Here is a 19,896-nt window from a genome sequence, read left to right as displayed (position 1 = left end):
CTGGTTTTTATTGTTTAACGGTTACTGTAGTGCTATCTCCAACATTCAAACCGATACTAAAAATATCTATCATTATTTTCTTGAGTACTCGATAAGCAACGTTTAACCACCACATTATTGACCACAGTAAGATAATAATCAACAAGTGAGATGAAATAATGAAAAAAATGATTCTTGTGCTTCGTAGATTATAAAACAGAATAGCAAGCGGGAAAAAATGAACTAAAAAATAAAACTCGTTCCGTCTAGTTTTTTTTTTTTTCATTCAAGTGTTTGAATCATTTCCTGTTAGCGGTTATCTAATTGGTGTTATTTTGTGAAGCCGATAATATAGCGTTAGAAATCTCTTTTGGTTTTTAAAAGTGGCGAAAAACTTCTAGTCTTTTAATTTAAATATATTTGTAACAGCTCTTTGATACCAAGTAAAGGGGGTGGATATTTATTGTTTTATTTATTTTTAATATTACTGAAAAAAAATCATCAATACGCAGAATTTTTGACACGTTTTTAACGGCCCCAGAGTTGTTATTTTCATTATTATTATTTATTTTATTAATTTAAAGAAAAGGATAAAAATTTCACTGGTCCGTAATTCTTTTCATTTGCTTTTATCTGTCGTGGGTCAAAAGAGGATGAGAAACACTGAGTTAGAGCACGATCAGATGAATTAAAGCAACGCTTCTTAACTATGTTGAAAACTCTGAAATATGATCAAATGCTGTAATTACAAGTTTTAATCTTTTCCAGTGCTTAATTCAATGTGAAAAATGTCTAAAACGTAGAATATCATGAATCAAAACTAGATATATGTAAAAAAAAAAAGAACAACTACACAACTGTATTCAAAAACACACACAATACAGAAGAGGGGGGAGTAGGATCTACAGTAGAAATTAGTAAGGGTGCCATTTTTCTCTCAGAAGGTTCTTTCTGGTCACCCCAGCTGCCTATCTTTTAGAAGGTGCCTGTTTTTCACCCAAAAAAGAGGTGCCATTTCGGCTCCATATTGGGTGTCGCTGGTGAACAAGCTTTTCACCCCTGAAAGGTGCCAAACGCAACCTGTAGTTTTAACAGTGTACATGCTCATTTTATTGGTACAAAGGTTTCATCTGTATTTTAGAAACCAATTTCTCGCCATTTGGCTTCGAATCTGACAACAGTCATTGATAATATCCAGGGCCGCCGAGAGTCAAGGCGAGTCCCTTGCAGGGGCGGACTGGCCTGCCGGCCGATGCGCTCTCAAGCCAAAACACCTTTTTTATTTTATTTATTTATTTATTTATTTTTTTTTTTTTTTGGTGCAAATTTCCTTATGTTTTAAATTTTTGTTTAAAAAAATGATATCTTATTATTTAACTTTCGGGTGAAACTGTCTTATTTGCGTTTTTGCGCTCACAAGCCTGTGAGACTTTTCGCGCTTTTTTCTTTCTTTAAATTCGTAAACGTGTGTACCATCATTTTTTTTTTATTTATTTTTTTTTTGGGGGGGGGACTCTTTATTTGCACCTCTTTCCTTTTTTTTTACTTTCTGCACTTTTTTTTTGCGCCCTTTAGAGGCCAAGGTTGGCGCCCTCTTGCGGGACCCAGTCCGCCCCTGGCCCCTTGTTAATTTAGACTCCGGGCACTCCTCTCTCCATAAAACTTGTTAAACATATAACCGCTGATTCCTTGCTGCGCCCTCACAAGGGCAGGGCCCCTAATTTCTGACATGGTCTCTCGTCAGCCCTGATAATATCGAATAAAAATGATCGATTGTTTTGGAAGGTTGCAGAATAGATTTTTCTCGATCCGTAACATTGAAAACAACGACGGGCCACACGAACCAGCTTCGCGGGCAGCATATAGCCTGCGGGCCGTAGGTTGGGTACAGTGGCGGATACAAGGGGAGGGTCATGGGGGTCATTACCCCCTAAACCCTCGACAATAGTATCCGTCCACATTGTGTTCAAACCTTTTAGGAATGAAATATAAATGATTTCAGTAGTGTTTTTAATTCATTAATTATTCTCAAAAGTAAAATTTTGAAATATTACTTCTTTTTATTGCTTATGAAATTAACTATTAACGTTTATGCTGTATTAAGTGCCTTATTCCTGGCCGGTTTGGTCTTTTAATGACACCCAAGTAATTTCGGAAATTTTTTGAACCTAAAACCGTAGGTTCGGTCATGGAGTTGCGAGGAGGGGGGGGGGGGGTATGGTAGTCTGTATCCACCCCTGGTTGGGTACCATTTTATTAAACTCATAGAAAAAAATTACATTCTATTTGAATCACTTAAAAAACTGTAGACGTGTCTTACTTTGCAATATGATCTTTCTAAACTGACATGCGCAATAGGAAAATTAACTGCTTTTCTCGCTTGCTACAAAAGAAATAGCGCGTGTTCCAATTATTTTCTAAGGTTTCCAGATTTATGATGCGTCATCCCTCGGCGTGAGCTTTAATTATGTCACTTCTTATCCAATATGGTTTCCATCAACCGGATTGATATTGCTCAAAAAGACTTGGCATCTGCTCCACATCACTCAAAGAAATACAATAGACAGAAGTTTGTTTTTAACCCTGTAAATTACTTTCTAAAAACCCGGTCTTTGTCAGAAAAAAATCGTGTTGTCTTAGAAGTAGTTCCATGTAGCGGAAAACGCTTGGAAACTGTAAGTTTATTCTACTATTTCATAATAGAATGGAAAATTTTATACATTTCGTTTGTTAAAAAGATCGACTAGATGTAAAAAATAGATAAAAAAAAAATAAAAACTCGCTACATTTGGAGGGGTCAATCCAGGGGCGTGCACAGAAATTTTGGAGCCCGTCACAAATGACTTTTCCGGGCTCCCCTCCAAGGTATTTACTCCTATATTTCACGCCTAGGTTAAAAAATATTGGGCCCTCTTTAGGCTCAGGCCCTGGCCAACTGATGTTCTTTCTCCCCCCCCCATGTGCACGCCCCTGGATCAATCACTTGTTGCAGTGTGCGCACTAACAAATCGGCACGAATGTAATAGGCAAGATAAGTTATATGAATTTTAGCCGATTAATCGGCTAAAAATTATTTTATTCATAAAAATTACATTTTGCTTAGAACAAGAAACTATGCAGAAATATAATAGTTTCGAACTGTAGCCGTCATGCCTTCATTTGATTCAAAATTTAGAAATTGACTATCGTAAAAGTGTGAACAACATATTGTTTACTTATTTGTTTTATTTATTTTTATTTCATTTATTTTATTTATTTTTTTTTTGTTATTAAAAAAAATAAAACAAACAAATGGATAAAAGAGGTTACAGAGAAAATTCAAAATGAAAACTTTTGAAAGGAAAGGCGAAAAAAGGGACCAGATTTCGAAAAAAACGTACTTTTAGGGACTTGAACCTAGAAAAAAATGGGATCTATTTTTAAAAAGAGGACCAATTGGGATCCCTGATTTTATGAAAATCATTTTTTGTTGTTCAATTACTCAATGATTAAATTAAAAAGAGAGGGAGAGAGAGATATGCGTTGAGAAATTGAATCTTCTCAAAAAATAAATTTTCTGTGGTCTTGGTGAAGGCTTCTTTCATTTTTTCCTCCGCCAAAATTTCTATAACATATCATCATGATTTCCTAAATGTCATGATTTCCATAGCCATCTGCATGACAGGTTCTCTCAGGACAATATTTATCATCAATTAAGGTAAACTTTGCCATTTTACAATCAAAGTCGGGGGCGGAGGGTTGAATCCCAGCCAAAGCCTTGCGTTTCATACGATCAATGTAAAAATGCAGCATGGGATCTAAAAGTGGGAAAAAAATATGCATAAAATAATAATAAATAAATACAACATGATGGAAAAAATTTACCTTTTTTAAAGCGTTGTGTAGAGAAACTTGTGAGGTGACGTCGAAACAAAGTAGGAATGCTCGAGCATCTTGGTAACACAAAGGTCGAACTTGATCGTAAGCAATTGCACCTGAAAAGGATAAAAATATCGATTAAAATAACAGTATCAGTACCAGACAGGCACTGATTTATCATTAGGTCTAAGAGACCCGCTTTAGGGTCCCTTCGGGAGCAAATTATATCCCATATAGAAAACAATTTATCAAAATACGGTTTTAAATCCTCGTTTTCACGAGGTCATCATGGACCTTCCCTTAACCAACCAAATTTTGTCTTAAGCCAAGTTTTTGGAGATATTTCGAAAAAATCGTCCCCCAATCTGAGCCCGAAAATTGCCCTTTGACAGCCCTCTTTTCCGATAATAATCACCTGCAAAACCAGCAGCTGGAGAAGCTGGATCCGCCCTTGATTACAATACAAATGAAGATCGTATTATATGTAATTGAAATTGCAGAGCAATAAAACACAGTTAATTAAAAAAAAAAATTACATCCAACATTGATTATGTACCCACGGTGAAGAAAGTTTAGGGTTACAACATCTCGAGATTCCATAGTATAACTTCGATTAACCAAGACCCGATTTAACGATTTCATTAATTTAATGATACATTTCACGGGTCCATATTTAACTGCATTACTGAATGTTTATGCTCCTCGATTCAACGATATCCTTGATTTAACTATAACTTTTTCCAGTCATTTGACAATCGTTAAATCGAGGTTTATATCAAAAGAAAATACCAGTCAACAGTGGTGTTCCCACTCCATATATGCCGTATACTCTCAAACATTTTTTAGACACATAACGTATACCCTCCAGTTTCAAAAATTTTCATATTATGACATATTTTGTATATGATCGCATACACATATTGTGCATAACTGATTACTGGGAGTATACCCTCAGAAAAAATGATGGGAACATCAATCACTGCCGGTCAACGAAAAATACAAAAATACAAGTTAGTTTTGCCGACAAAGGTCGTTTGATTTTGCCTCCCCCCCCCCCCTCTGCATTTCTTTATTTTCTTCAATTAATGAATTGATTTATTAAATAAATTTATTTTTGCCTTTTTAGCATCAAAACAGTTTAAAATGAAATCAAGGAGTTTTAATTTCGTGCTTTAAATAAAGGTTGGAGTTTCTGACTCAGAGAAATAACTTTTTACAAAATTCCCACAATTCAATTATTAAAACCACAGTAAAAAAATATAAATCGGAGAATGACCACAAGAAAACAGAACGAAATATTTCTGTGAATGAAAGGTTTGCATCCCTCACCCACCCACCACAAATCTCCTGCAAAGCTTATTTACGCGCGACAAGTCACGGGGCAGGCAAAAAGCATGGTGGGAATGCGAAGAATGTCCCGGGGGAACGTTCTTTCTCACGCACCCCTCAATGGGAGGGCGGAACAAGAGGCGTAATGAAAGGGAAAAGGATCCCAGGCACATTCCTCTTTCGGTCTTGTTTGAACATGAACTTGAAATACAGAAGCTACGTTCGATTTCGTTGTTTCAGTTGCAAGTGTTTTTTTTTTTTTTAAATTTGAAAAAAAAAAAAAATAGAACCGACTTCAAAATTGCTCTAAAAAGTGAAAAATAATTTGATTCTTTAAACACCATCGATAATACTTTTAAACATAATTTTTGAAGTTGGCGCAAAAACAAAAAGTAAAATCCATTGTAATCATGCTTCGTTCACATTGTTATCAAAAAATCTTCCAAAGTTAGGAACGAAACATTTACATCGTTACTCAAATATGCTGTCATCAATGCATAATGCAGGTGGTAGTGAAGAAACTGGGCCTGGTTTAATTTATAGTTGTAGTTGAGTTATGGCTGTGAATGATTTAATCGATCGTTTTTGCGCCAACTTCAAAAATTATGTTTAAAAGTATTATCGATGGTGTTTAAAGAATAAAATTATTTTTCACTTTTTAGAGCAATTTTGAAGTTGGTTCAATTTTTTTTTCAAAATTTTTTTCTTTTTTTCTTTTTTGTGTAAATGTATTTCAGAAATATTAAGAAGTTACTATAACGAAACTTTACCTTATTTTTTTCATAAAAATGCTCCATACTAAAAAAATAAAAACACGCCTTAAACTTTAAGCGATTGATAATAAAAATTTATCTTTGTTCCTCGCTGGAATTCATTTGTGTGTTAATTTAATTATAACCATTTAAATATTACGTTTTCCCTAACTAATTTACATTTCACATCGTAGTTACCTTTGGTGCAATCCTGTATCTCCTTACTCAGCCCAAATCATCTGTTATTGGCATACATGATAACGATAAAAATACTACTATAGTTGAAGCAAACCTGACCTAGTAGCATTGTGAAGGCTAAGCAGATCCTAATCACTGCATAAACCTCGCTTCCACGTTAGGTTTACCCCCACTATAGAGCAATGACACTGAAGAAACTTGATGCTTGCTTCAGAGAAGCCTCCATTCAAAATTATCACCACAATTACTATTAATATTATTGTTGTATGGCACCAAATTGTTGAAACAATGGGTTTTATGTTTAATCATTTAATAGGGAAATTGCATGAAATTTACTGTTTTTTGACCATAACTTTTTTTCTAACGAACAAATATGGTCAAACAAAGTAATGGGACCTAAGTTGAGCCATCCCCTATCCATTAAAAGAAGAATCTATCATCATACTGGATGAACCGCCTCCTTTTTGAAGTCTGTTAAAAAAAAAAAAAAAATGAGAATCCGAATCTTTTTTAGCTCTGTAGCTCATTTGCTATTTTCATCATTTTATAACAAATGACACAGGGGTGCCCACCTGTGTGGGGGGGGGGGGATCATGGCGCAGACTGCGTCATTGAAATTTTTAGGAGAGGGTGTTTTGAGGGGTATTTTTCTCATTGGGGGCTCTTGCTTTGGGTGGTCATCTCGATGTCAAAGGGGTGCACCTTTGCTCTTGGGGGGCACAACTGAATGACAAATTCACTATCATAACACAAATTTCCACGAAAAAAGTAATTGCATAGGCGTAAAGCTCTGGAAAAGCAGATATACGATATGAATTTTTACAAATTAAGAAATACATGGTCGCCACTTTTGGCAACAAGGTCTTGATTTTTTGGTCACCATTTTCAATGAAATGGTCACCCGTTGGCGACCGCTAATCTAAAGCTTTAATGGGAGTTTACAGGAGCTCATCTCAAGCACTTCTTTCCAAATATAAATCTTAACATTTTAGACGAAATTCAGCCTATTTAATGGCAGAAATAAGATCTGAAGAGAGGACTATACTACCGTGCTAAGTGCAAAAGTGGTATCTGCAGCCGAACCGAGTTCAAAATGAGAAATTCGCCTTTAAAGTTGTGTACCTCAGTGTATTTGATTCAGATGAAAGTTTTTCAGAATTTTTTAAAAAATATTTCCCATCGACAAATGACCATAAAACATTGTATTTGGGTAAAATGTGAAGATTAAATGGGAAATTAAACTCTGGAATTAAAACTACTTTGGTAGCAAAATTAGTAAAGAAGACGAAGGCTACAGGGCTCCCAGACTTCTTTTCTTAGAAATTAAGCACTGAAAATAACTAACTGAATGCCTACTGCCCAATTACTTGCAGATGCATGAATTCATCACAGATTTTGTTAGTTTTAACTAATGATTAGTGCTCAATTGTCTAACAGGAAAAAGGAAAATGTGTTGAAATACATGAGTGAACAAAGGAGTTGCATTTACCTGAAGTATCCCACAAAGTATATAACACTCGTATGTCACCAACTGTATGATCCACGGAGCACCTTTCGAAGTCAGTTGGAGTATACACCTGTTCAAAGACAAAAGAGAACACTCAATCAACGAATACTAAACAGCTGGAACGATGTTCATGCTTTATGCTGACATAGAACAAGAAATCATAATGTAATCAGTGCATATCCACTTTCATATATTTCCCACACTCGAAATCATCACTATTTAGATTTTACCAGAAAGATGATTCAACTGTAGTCTTTTTCAGTTCATTACTTATTTTAAGAAAAGCAGGAGAATAGAAAAAAATGTGAAAATAATAAAAGGAAGTTACGCTTCGATTTTCTCCCCCCCCCCCCCCATTTGTGGAATACAACTAGAAACTAGAATGCATTCTTTGTTTTTTGCGTTATTTTCAATAAATTTATGCGATTAAATATACTTTTATGCATTCTTCGTTTGTTAAACACTTGGATTGATGGCTTATCTATGAGATACAGACCGATTTTCAACCCCCGACACACAAAGGAAGGGGGTTATAAGTTTGACGTGTCTGTGTATCTGTCTGTAGCAGGTTGGCTTTTTGCCGGCAGAAACTGGTTTTTGCCCTGCCGGTGGCAGAAACTGGTTATAACCGGTAAAAACCGGCAGAAACTGGTAGAAACTGGCAAAAACTAGAAAACGTTTTTAATAGCTCTAGTAATTACTTAATGACAGGCAATTAAGTAAAATAAAATATATAACTCATTTCGTCATTGCAAAAACTTAATATAATAGTTATTTAATAATTAGTGTAAAAATATGTTAAATAACAAGACTGACATTTCTAAAGCAAAGTAAAATTTATCGTAGTTGAAATTGCTATGTGTTAGAAATTTTAGCCTTGTAATGTTGTAAGTAACAAATTTTTCAGTTTGTTTATAATTATTTTGTTTGCATTTAATATAAAGTGTGATATATCAAATATTTAAATAAATAGATTTTTTTTTATTTCATTAAATTCTAAAATTCAGAAACTTGTCATTTTACACTTAATATAACTGAATAAAGCTATTCTCAAAGAACAAAGAGCTCCCCCCCCCCATTTTGATTTCTATGGAAAGCTAATAATCCAATTATATAAGTACTAACACAGTCTTCAACTTTGCTGTATGTAAGAAACAATATAATTGGTTAGATTCACTGACTCATAAATGTAAAGAGTTTCATTGGTTGAAACTAGGGGTGCAACATGGATGTCGATGTTTTGGAAACATCGATTTTTTTGTTAAAACATCGATGTTTTTAACATCGATGTTTTACTTTCAATGTTTTTGGACTATCGATGTTTTGGTTTCGATGTTTTTTCGATGCTGATGTTTTTGCATTTTAATTGAAAATTATCATAAAATTTTGCTCCAATCTTCTCGCTAGGTAATTAAGTTTACTTATGGAGTTGCCAAAAAAAAATCATTTTTTGCACCCGTTTTATAAGAACAATTTTTCTGCGTAGAGGATGATTTTTGGGAAGATCACTACAAGATAGTAAAAGATTAACTAGAGAGTAAAAAAGAGATCAAAGCTATTGGAAGAACCTGACACTGGTAGTCTGGTGCCAGAACTTGCAGTCTATTTCAAGGCTCCAGTTCTTAAACTAAAGGAAAATCCTATACGCATTTGATAGTGATGGAAACTTCTGTTCCATCGAAAGAGATGTTTCTCAGACTGGTGGGATAGTCTGCGAAAAGAGAAATGCCCTTCTGGGGGGACAAAGTAAGGAAACTTCTTTTTCTCCAAACTGTCAACACCAATATTCGGGCTTACTTATCAATTTCCTCCAACAAGTCGTCCGTCTATTACCTTAAATTTGTGTTTAATTATTAACTAACAGTACAACACATATTTCTTACTCTTAAAAATTATTGTTAGAGTTAATTTTGTATTTTTAAAATAATTAGCACAACTTTTTCTCATCATTCAACTGACGGTAAGTGCATGATGCATTTTTTCTTAGATTCTTTTTTGATGTAAATTTACTTTTAGTTTAATTCAGTTTGAAAATATTTCCTTATTACTATAACTAGATTGTATTAACCGGTGCTTGTCTTATTATCAATTTTTGCCCAACTATAATACCAAGCTGTTGCGAAATTATTCTTATTAAATTATATTCATGATTTGAGGTTCAGTATTTTCAATATATTCGTCGGATACGTATTCTTTTGTATTGCTTAAATTAGTGTAGTATATTCAAAAATGTATGTTATACATTGATAAAAAGATCGATGTTTTAATTTCTAACATCGATGTTTTGATGGGATTGAAAGAATCTTCTCAAATTTCTCCTTTGTGCACAACAAATTAAGAAATTGTTTAGGTTTAGAAACAGCGTCAAAACTTGTATTTTGTTACAGGCTGCTGCAGTGTGAAAACAATGTAAAATTTGATTTTGAATGGTGATAGTGTTGTAAATAAATTGTATTTGGGTTAATATTTAATTATTTTTCTTATACATTTTCTATTGTATGTCAGGAATTGCATTTATGTCATTTTTTGAGTTTCTGCCAGTTTCTGCCATAAATGTGGCAGAAAGGGGTTTTTGCCATGCCGGTTTTAACCGGTTTCTACCAGTGGTTTTTACCGCCTTGGCAGAAACCTGCCAACCCTGGTCTGTAGCACTCTAGCACCTAAACGGATGGACCGATTTAGGAAAAAAAATTGTTCGAAAGGAGAGTTGATCGAGAGTGTTCTTAGCTAGGTTGCATTCTCGGATGACATTAATTAACGAAGACATTAATTAAAAGCCTCTAAAAGGTTTTTCGCGATTTTTGCAGTGAAAACATATTTAAAAATTTTAAAATGTAGTACCAAACCAAAGAATATTTTTTTCTGCGTCTGATAGAATGTGTTTGAAACTTCCATGTTATATAAAATTCGAATTTTAACGCTTTTTTAAAACAAATTTTGAATACGGATAGGCTTTTATTCAAGCGATTGGTAACCGAATTCATTGTTGGCAGACAAGGAAAATAAAAGCAATGATTTTAAAATTTTTATCCGTTGCCAGTTTCTATTTGTTAAATAAGAAAAAACTTGTAATTAATTTTGATTAGTATAAGGCTTTTAAAGGGATTTTTAATTTTCCCTCTTGATTCTACATTTGCGGCATAGTCGATGTTTTTTTTTTTAATTTTTAATTTAAGACGATCACTTGTTTCCCTCTTTATTGAAAGAGTAAAAACGTTATTTATACTTTTTTAAGGGATTATTATTATTGTTAGTTTGTTATTAAATAGGAAAAAGAAGTAACGGAAATATACTACAACGTTAGCTCACACAGAATTGCACAGAACTGTATACACGTGCTTCGAGGTAGTAAGCAACAAGGGAGCCCATGTGCAAAATTTTAAGGGGGGCTCAAAAAATTTCCCCATGGTTTAGCAGCATATTTTACCCATAGAAACCGATTTCAGTACAGATTAGAGATATTAAAAGTTGACATTTTTAAAAACTTATTCATTCATGGCTGGAAAAGAAATTTTTATACATTTTTGCAAAGAAAAAAGCACTAAAAGCAAGAAAGTTCTCATTTCTAAGGGGGGCTTGAGCCCCCCCTCTTGCCCCTTTATATGGGTGCCCTTGGTAAGCAACAAAAGTGAGCTTATGGATGGCTTTTGTCGATGTCTCTTCATCCATATGCAACCTTCTTTTGCAATGAAAGAGGGGTTCTTTGATACCCCGAAACAAGTGTAGGTAGTTCCCTGCAATTTGATGTGAATTAACATAGTAATAAGTCCTTTTATTTCTCTGCATAAAGGTATTTCTTAGGTAAAAGAATGTTTGCTTCTAGTAATTTTCCATTGTTCTCTACTACTATATGAAAAATAGTAACATTTGTAATTTATATTACAGTCGAGCTGGCTCATAACGAGCGCAAAGGGATCGCAATATTTGCTCGTTATAACCGAGTGCTCATAAAAAGCGAGTTCGTTAAAAATCCTAAAATTTCAGCACAGTTGCTTTCTTTCATCTTCTTTTGAATCGCTGTGCAGTACCAAATAAGTTAGTTGCTTTGCTTTGAGCTGTCTAAATGTTTCTTTCTGGTGTCATTATTTTCCTAAACACACACATTTATATAATTTTTAAATGTTTCTTTGCTCCACAAATTAAAACGAGCTGATGTGTGAATCACATGACTTCCTTTTACGCCAATTTAATCTCATTTCCCCATTATTGGCAATTTTAATGTGATTCAGTTGTTTACTCTCTAAATATCACCAACAGTGGCCGAATTAAAACCAAAGTTAAAATTTAAAAAAAAAAATCGCCAAATTTGTTGCCATGTTGGCGACCAAAAGACTGGCGATATATCGCCAAGTGTCCGACAAATTATAACACCACTTGAGTTTACATCGAAATTAACAATGATTCGCCACAAAAAGGGGCAAAAGACTCCCTTAAGAACATCCGAATGCAACCAAAAGGGAAGGTGCACAACTGGGCCCCACTAGGAGTTTACGTACCAAATTTCAACTTTCTAGGACATACCGTTTTTGAGTTATGTGAGATACATACACACATACATACGTACATACGGACGTCACGAGAAAATTCGTTGTAATTGATTCGGGGGTCGTCAAAATGGATATTTCGGGTGTCTATAGGTTCTATAGGTACTTATCCACGTGTGGTCGAGTCGAAAAAAAAAAACAACATTCATTCGGGGGTGAGCAAAATGGAAATTAAGGTCGATTTTTGAGTGAAAATTTTTTCGCGAAAACAATACTTCCTTTTTTGTAAAAGGAAGTAAAAAGTGCAGTCATCGCTTGTTCTCAGGATTTATGATTTATCACTAACTTAAGTTGACTTTGCAATGTTAAAGAAAATTTGCCAAAAAAGAATAAGCTGAACTAAAAGTCAACAGAAATTTTACGAATCACAAAAATATTGCTCGCTTTAAGCGGGATTTGCTCGTTAAAAGCGAGTTATGCTCACAGCGACTTAACATTGTGCCAACCAAATATTTCTGATTTCCTCGCTAAATCCGGGTTCTCGATTAATCAAGGTTCGTTACAAGAGCGGTTTGACTGTATGCTTATGTTCACAGACACAACGGATGATAGACGGTTCACAGACACAATGATATGAGTGTTTTGAAGAGTAATCGAGAGTTAGAAACGGATTTCAAACGAAAAGTTTTATGAAGTATAGAAATAAACGCAATGGAAAGCACAAAAGGTTGATAATTTTTCTCATCAGACACCGTGTCTCTGGGAACAAGCCTCATCTTCTGATATACACTTGTTGCTTATCGAAATGACGACAATGGGCCGCAATGTTATCTGGTTCGGTCCGAAGTGGTTTGATTATTCTTAGCAGGAAATCTTGAATGAAAGATTAATGACACTGATTATATAGGTCTGGCAGTAAAGTGCACACATTTTGGAAATTATTAGCCATTTCTTGCAAAATTAAATGCAGAATTCAAATATGCAGTGGTGCCACACCTTCCGAGGGCCGCATTCTATATTAAAAACAAAAACAAAAAAAAACCTAAATTTCGTGGAAAAGCATAGAAAATGAAAGAAAATTACAAAGCAAGAATTGTTTTTATCTCTAATTGTTTCTTATGTTTTAAATACACAGCTTGTTTCTGTTTTCTAAAAACAAATTTTTGAACATTTGGCTCTAAATTCGGAACATTGCGACTAAATCGAGGTTTTCAATTTTTAACATTGAAGAAAACAACGGGCCACACGGTTCAGCTCTGCGGTCGTAGTTCAGGCATTATTGTACAACAGTGTATTCTACAAATGATGTCAGGCTTTGAGAGGGGTTGTGAAACTGAGTCAGTTTGTGATTGGAACATTGTAAATAATTATAATATAAATATATTTAATGCTATTTTATTATATTTGAAAGCGATCGAATCTGAAAATTAAATATTGTTGCATGTTGTGGCTTAAAAAAAAACTACTTAGTGATGTTTAAAATAATTGAGCAAGAAATAAAGTTAACAGCGTTCTTAATGACACGAAAAAGATGAAAGTATAAAATATTACGCAGGGGTGCCAACCTGGGGGCGGGGGTGATGGCGCAGGCTGCCATTGAAATTTTTAGGGGGGTTGAGGGCTTTCCCCTTTTAAGGGGAGGGGGCTCTTGCTTTTGGGGGCGGTCTTAGCTATATTTAGGGGGTGGGGCGCCCTTGCTCTGAGGAGGGGGCATCAGGGTTGCCAGACGTCCCGGATTTCAAAGGACAGTCCCGTATTTTGAAAAATTGTCCTGCGCCCCGGGGAACTTCCATACGGGACGGTTAAGGTCCCGTATTATAGCTGATAACAATATTTTACAGAACGAGACATTATTTTAAGGTTAAAAAAATGTGAAATAAAGAGCAATAAGAAAATCATGTGTCAGCGAACGCAAAAATTATTTTTGCTTAAATTTGGTTTTTGTTTTGGCGGCAGACCATGAGGAGCCGAATGATTGCATGCTTCCTCTTAGCTCATTGACTAATATTAGAAATATATTTCTGCACATGCGTCGTCAATCGCAATGAAAACTATTTTTATACTTTGATCAGCGACATTTTGTAAGATTTAATGCTTTGTTACGATTGAGTTTCTCAGATTTATCATGAAAAGACGTTCTACGTCGGAAAGAACCCCTTAAAAATACACCATATCCAGTAATTGCCCTTAACTTCAAAAATATCCCCCCCCCCCATTCACTCCTAGAGGACTGTCCCGTATTTACTGTTCTTAAATCTAGCAACCCTGTGGGGCATCACTGTATTACGTCTTGTTATATTCACGTTGCATTTTTTGATTTGTGTAACATTTTTCGTGAAAAAAATCTTGCTTAATTATTTAAATGAAAAAAATTACATTTTGCACTTATTTTGTAAATATAGACTCATATAAATTCGGAGGTAAAGTTTCTGCGGTCTCCCGGCAGCTATTTTTAATGATCGCTTCTGTCAGGAAATTTCGATCAATTCTCTCAAGTCAGTGGCAACAGTCGACCGTACAAGGGTCGGGGGGGGGGACTAAAATAACCTACAATCTTGTTAAAATTCAACAAAAATAAGTAGCATTAATTGCCAAACAGTCCTGTCTCCTCAAATCACATTTTAAAATAAATAAAACAGAGCTAAAGAATTCGTGGCAACTTTTGCAAAACATCCTATTTCGCTGCCCAACTAAAATCAACAAGTTATTTGTTCGAACAACTTTAACTTGTTCTAAATGAGTATATTATTTCATGAGTAATTACTTGAAAGCACTGGATTCTGTTATGCAACAGACCACGAGCAGACAAACATGAATGATTGTTAAAAACAACACAGACAGCAAATCGCTGAGCGTATCGTCTTGCATCGCATCTTTTATTTTTTGTTATGGCAACAGAAGAGCCTTATTATATGGGTGACCGATTTTTTTAAACGCATGTTGAATCTTTAAAAAGAACAAACATCATTTACCATGTGTAGTACTTCAGATGTTTCAACGAAAAAAAGAAGAAAAACCTCGAGAAAATGGGTGAAATTGGAATAATAACAATAATAGCAATAAACATCCTTCAAAGAAAAAAAAAATCTTAATATTTGTTATGTTGCAGAATAGCGTTATTTATTGCATTCCCCCCCCCCTAAAAGGAACCTCACGTAATAACATGAATGTTTGGTTATTGTTTTCATAATAATAGTGCTTTTTCTGCCGATTTTGTTCACATATAAATGAAAAATTGTTTTCAAAGTTCAAAAGTAGAAGAATGTGGGGCAAAGTGAAATAGTTAGAAAACTTACTGTTTTCAAAATAAGGAAATTGGAAATTTATTTTGAAAATCGCAGCACATAAAAGAAGGACATAATGTAAAACTCGCATTGAAACATTACGTTTTATTTTTAGCAGCAAATTTGTACCTTCAAAGAAAAGCGGAAAATGTTCACTTTTTCCCCCCATAGGCAAAATAAATGATTAGGTAAGTAAACTAAATGAACATTTTAACTTTGCTCCCCATGCAATTGACTAATTGTACAAAAGATTCAACATTAAAAAAGTTTAATATTAAGTTAATTAATAGTGCAATAAATATTAGAAACTCTCAATCAATATTTGAAATGTTAAAATCAATAACTTTATCCGTAAAAACAAACAAAAATAATTTTTCTCTAACAACAAATATTACAATATGTGTATCAAATTTGGAAAAATGCTTGTATTATCATATGCTTTGATCTTCAGAGGTATCTTTTTCCAGATAAGAAGAGCCTACATTCGTCACAACATAGTGGAAATATTACTACATAGGTGGCGCTAAAAACAGAGTAAATATTAAACCATTTCACTTTGATCCACATTACCCTACTTTCAACAAAGTACAGGGTTAGCACAAAAGAATATCCTGGTTTTAAAAATTTATATTTCATTAACTATTACACGTAGCACTATAAATGATACATAAAAATAAAGATAAACTGTGAAAGTTTTTTCTTTTTCACTCACAAATGTTCGACGTGTGCGCCTTTCGTAACGCGACACACATCTATTGCGGTGTTTCACTGTCAATTTTTCGTAATGCTACACATATGCGATCTTTCAGTTCTTGCAATGTTGCAGGAAATGGTGGTGCATAAACACCGTCTTTGACGAAACTTCATTTAAAAAAAAAATCACATGGGGTAAGCTTTGGGGATCTGGCTGGCCAACGCATAAAGTATAAATCATCATCTGCACGGCCAATACGTGTAAGGACTGTTGTGACCAAAAAAAAAAAAAAAAACCCCTTCCGGAAGGAATTTCTGGCTGCGCTAGTGCAGAACGTGCCTCGTTTTAAGTAGTAGTTACATACGTTAAAAAAAAACTTGGTACAGTTTATCTTTAGTACAGTTTATCTTAAGTGTATATGAAGTGTAGTGTGGTAAGTGTATAGTGGTAAGTGTGTTCATGAAATATAAATTTTTAAAACCGGGATATTTCTTTATGCTAGCCCTGTATTTTCCTTTTGCTTTTCAATCTTATATTTATCAACGAGGGTCGGTTAAACGAAGCTCTACTGCAGTTCGCAAATTTTTTCCAAGAGAAAAAAAAACTTGACATTTCCATCCCTACTGCAGCCCGGAAGCAAGACTTTTTGCGTAATCAAAAGATTTGCTCTATTGCAAAAGAAACACTCTTTTTCACTGCAGATTATAATTCAGAATAAACATCTCATTTCTATTCCTTCTCTTCAGCTTGGAATACTAACTGCAGATTTCCGGACGTTGAGATGTCCTCGAGGTAAAAAGGTCATACATATCGCACGCCTTCGCGTGTGTGGTGAAAGCATTTCAATGACAAGGGACATTTAGCAAACGTGACGATTTCTCGAGCGGTCGGATTGAGATTCTAACGTACGAATCATCGGCACCGGTACTCATAAATCTGGAGGAATCATGAAGATTGGTAAATAAATATATAAAGGAATTCAACGAAGTCTTGTTTTTTTTTCCCCCCTCTCTCCAGACACAAGCAGAGTATCGAAGAAAAGCCACTATAAAACTATTTGATTTCTTACGCGGAACCATATTGGTTATTAATTTGATGGAAAAGTAAATCCAAGTTCTAGCTGACATTGTTATTTGTAAACTGTGTTTAGTCAGGTTAATTTTATGCATGCTGAAGTTTTGCATATACGTATAAAAAAAAAAAAACCTAGCACGTCCCTAACTGAACTCCCCGAGAAATCAATAGGACTAACAGTTTTCGTGACAAAAAAAATTAATTTGAATTTTGACACCTGGAATTCAAATTATGTTTTTCGCAATCACGAATGTGTGTATGTGTATGTAGGCGTGTGTGTTTGTGTCTGTGTGCAGGCATGAGTCTGTGGGTATGTGTATGTGTGTGCGTGCGTGTGTGTATGTATAAGTGTGCGCATGTATGCGTGTGTGTGTATGTATGTGTGTGCATGCATGCGTGTGTGTGAGTATGTGTGCAGGCGTGAGTGTATGGGTATTTGTGCGTGTATGTATAAGTGTGCGTATGTATGCGTGTGTGTATGTCTGTGTATCTATGTATGTGTGTGCATGCATGCATACGTGTGTGCGTATGTGTGCAGGCGCATGTGTATGTATGCGTGTGTAAGCGTGTGTGTGTGGGATATGGACGCAACCTGGAGACGGCTTTCGCTGGAGGAGCAGCATTGTGAGGCCGGTCGACGGTGGTGCTGCAGAGGAAGGCGGGGGAAAATAAAATCATAGGAACATCAAAACAGTCAAATGAGAACAATAAGCAATGCGATTGCTCAAAAAAAAAAAAAAAAGAAAGAAAGAATACAATCTTTTACTTAAGACCTTCTATATTTATATGTTGAAATAATAGGAGCCTGGAGCCTGTAGTAGTAAGTTCTTTTATTACCTACTGGTACTTGATAATAACTGGTAGGTTTTATCACCTATTAGGTAAAACAATGGAACTAAAACCATTAAAAAAAATTTTCGGTTAAGCAATTCACTAACGAGGGAATGGTGCGGACTCGTATTTTTCCAGAAAATAATTTGAAACATTTTTCTTACATACATGGGGGGCGCTGAATCCGATAGTGGGGTTATACAGTAAGTTACCGCTCCTAAACCAGAGTTAAGGCCAGAACTACATGTAATATACTAACAGCCTGGTTACCTCATCCAGAGATTGCAGTTTCATCCTTGTTATCAACTTATTAGTCTGAAATAGGGAACAACCGAGCTGGAGGCAGATTGCATCTCATTGAAGCCGAGAGAGCGAAAAAATTGGTAGCTAAAGTAAAGTTGATCGCACCAGCGCGAGTCCGCAGACGTGGTGCGGTTCAACTCGTAAATTGAAGCTTACTTAATAACAATCCACCTATTTTTTCATCAGGATTTCGAAAGATTTCTTGCTCTTCGATGCACTCTTCTGAATTTAACTGCATACAGTCCCAAACAAAAATATCCAGGATTAAGTATATTGACGGAGCAATTTCATGTTCTTCAAATGACAGGAAATAAAAAAAGGGGGTTAAAGACAGAATGAATATATACTTCTTCAACGACAATAACCTCCAAGCAAATCGCTGTCCTGAATAAGCATCTTCCTCCAAAAAATGATTTTTGTGGACACAAAAACTTTTCTATTTTTCAAAATATTTAAGTGGATACAAAGGGTCATATAAAATGGCGAAAGCATTGAAATGAAGAAGAAAAACGTGAAGATTTTAGTTAAACAGCAGCACATTATTTGAATACATAAGAGATCTGAACTTCGCTCTAATGTGAAAACACTTACCCGAAGGAAATTATCGTTGGAGAATCTGTGAGTGAGAGCACTTTTGCCGCATTTGCTGTCTCCCACCAGTACCACTTTGCACTCCATCGGTACCTATTGAAATGAAATAAAAATAATTAACTAGAATTCGCGCGTTTCCGACACATTTAAATAAGATGTTTCGCAACCTTTTAAAGAAACAAAAAGAAAAGAAAAAAAATTCAAACAGGTTTCGTTAATTTAACTCTGCTTGATTTCAATCGTAATTTAAATCAAGGGATTAAAACAAAATCATTGATTCAAATCAGTTGATTTGAATCAAGTGATTTTTTTCAACAAAATCATTGATTAAAATCAGTTGATTTAAATCAAGTGATTTTTTTCAACAAAATCATTGATTAAAATCAGTTGATTTTCTTTTCATAACTTAATTTTGCATTTGTAGAATGTTTGCTCTAAATAACTAAAAATTTGCCTTTTCATCTACTGTATGAAATATGTTATGTTTATAAATGTAAAGTAATTAGTATCTACAAATATTTGAAGACCTCAAAATGTTTTTTAAAAAATCTGATTTAAATGAAAATATCCGATTTAAATTTTTAAAAATCCCAACTTTTTCTATAAAAAAAAAAAAAAAAACCAAAAATATCACAAACCCTGACTTTAAGGGAATAATAAAAATGCACACAAACCGTTTTACAATATTATAGGAGCGCAATCCCTCGCCCTGAGTGACTGTCGAACTTACTGCAAAAAAACTCTTTTTTTGTTCGAAATATCTCGGCGAGGCCACCTCATTCTCATAATAACGAACTATTAATTGTTCACTTCTTGATTTGAACAATTGTTCGTTCAATTTTGAATAGTTCAAAAAAAAAAAAAAAAAAAAAAAAAAAAAAAAAAAAAAAACGTCAAACGGGAAATTCAAGGCAAATATGAATCTCTCACACACACACAAACTTAGAGGCAAATTTGCTTCAAACAAATTTTATTAGAGAAAGCTCTTGATGAAGAATATGTAGGAAAAAAA

At 34.5% G+C, this 19,896-nt stretch overlaps 1 protein-coding gene across 1 annotated transcript in view; it reads right to left on the bottom strand.

Annotated features, from left to right (window-relative positions):
• LOC129225755 (rho-related GTP-binding protein RhoE-like) overlaps positions 1 to 19,896 on the bottom strand; it is a 62,747-nt gene that overhangs the window by 10,893 nt on the left and 31,958 nt on the right. The window contains exons 2-4 of the mRNA XM_054860254.1: positions 18,885 to 18,977; positions 7,606 to 7,693; positions 3,844 to 3,953 (exon numbers count right to left, since the gene is read on the bottom strand). Of these exons, the coding sequence (XP_054716229.1) occupies positions 3,844 to 3,953; positions 7,606 to 7,693; positions 18,885 to 18,971 (285 nt within the window). The 5' untranslated portion in view covers positions 18,972 to 18,977. The remainder of the gene's footprint in view (positions 1 to 3,843; positions 3,954 to 7,605; positions 7,694 to 18,884; positions 18,978 to 19,896) is intronic.

Source organism: Uloborus diversus, chromosome 7 (genome assembly GCF_026930045.1).
Source record: "Uloborus diversus isolate 005 chromosome 7, Udiv.v.3.1, whole genome shotgun sequence".
Taxonomy (NCBI): Eukaryota; Metazoa; Arthropoda; class Arachnida; order Araneae; family Uloboridae; genus Uloborus; species Uloborus diversus.
This window is presented reverse-complemented; position numbering and strand designations above follow the sequence as displayed.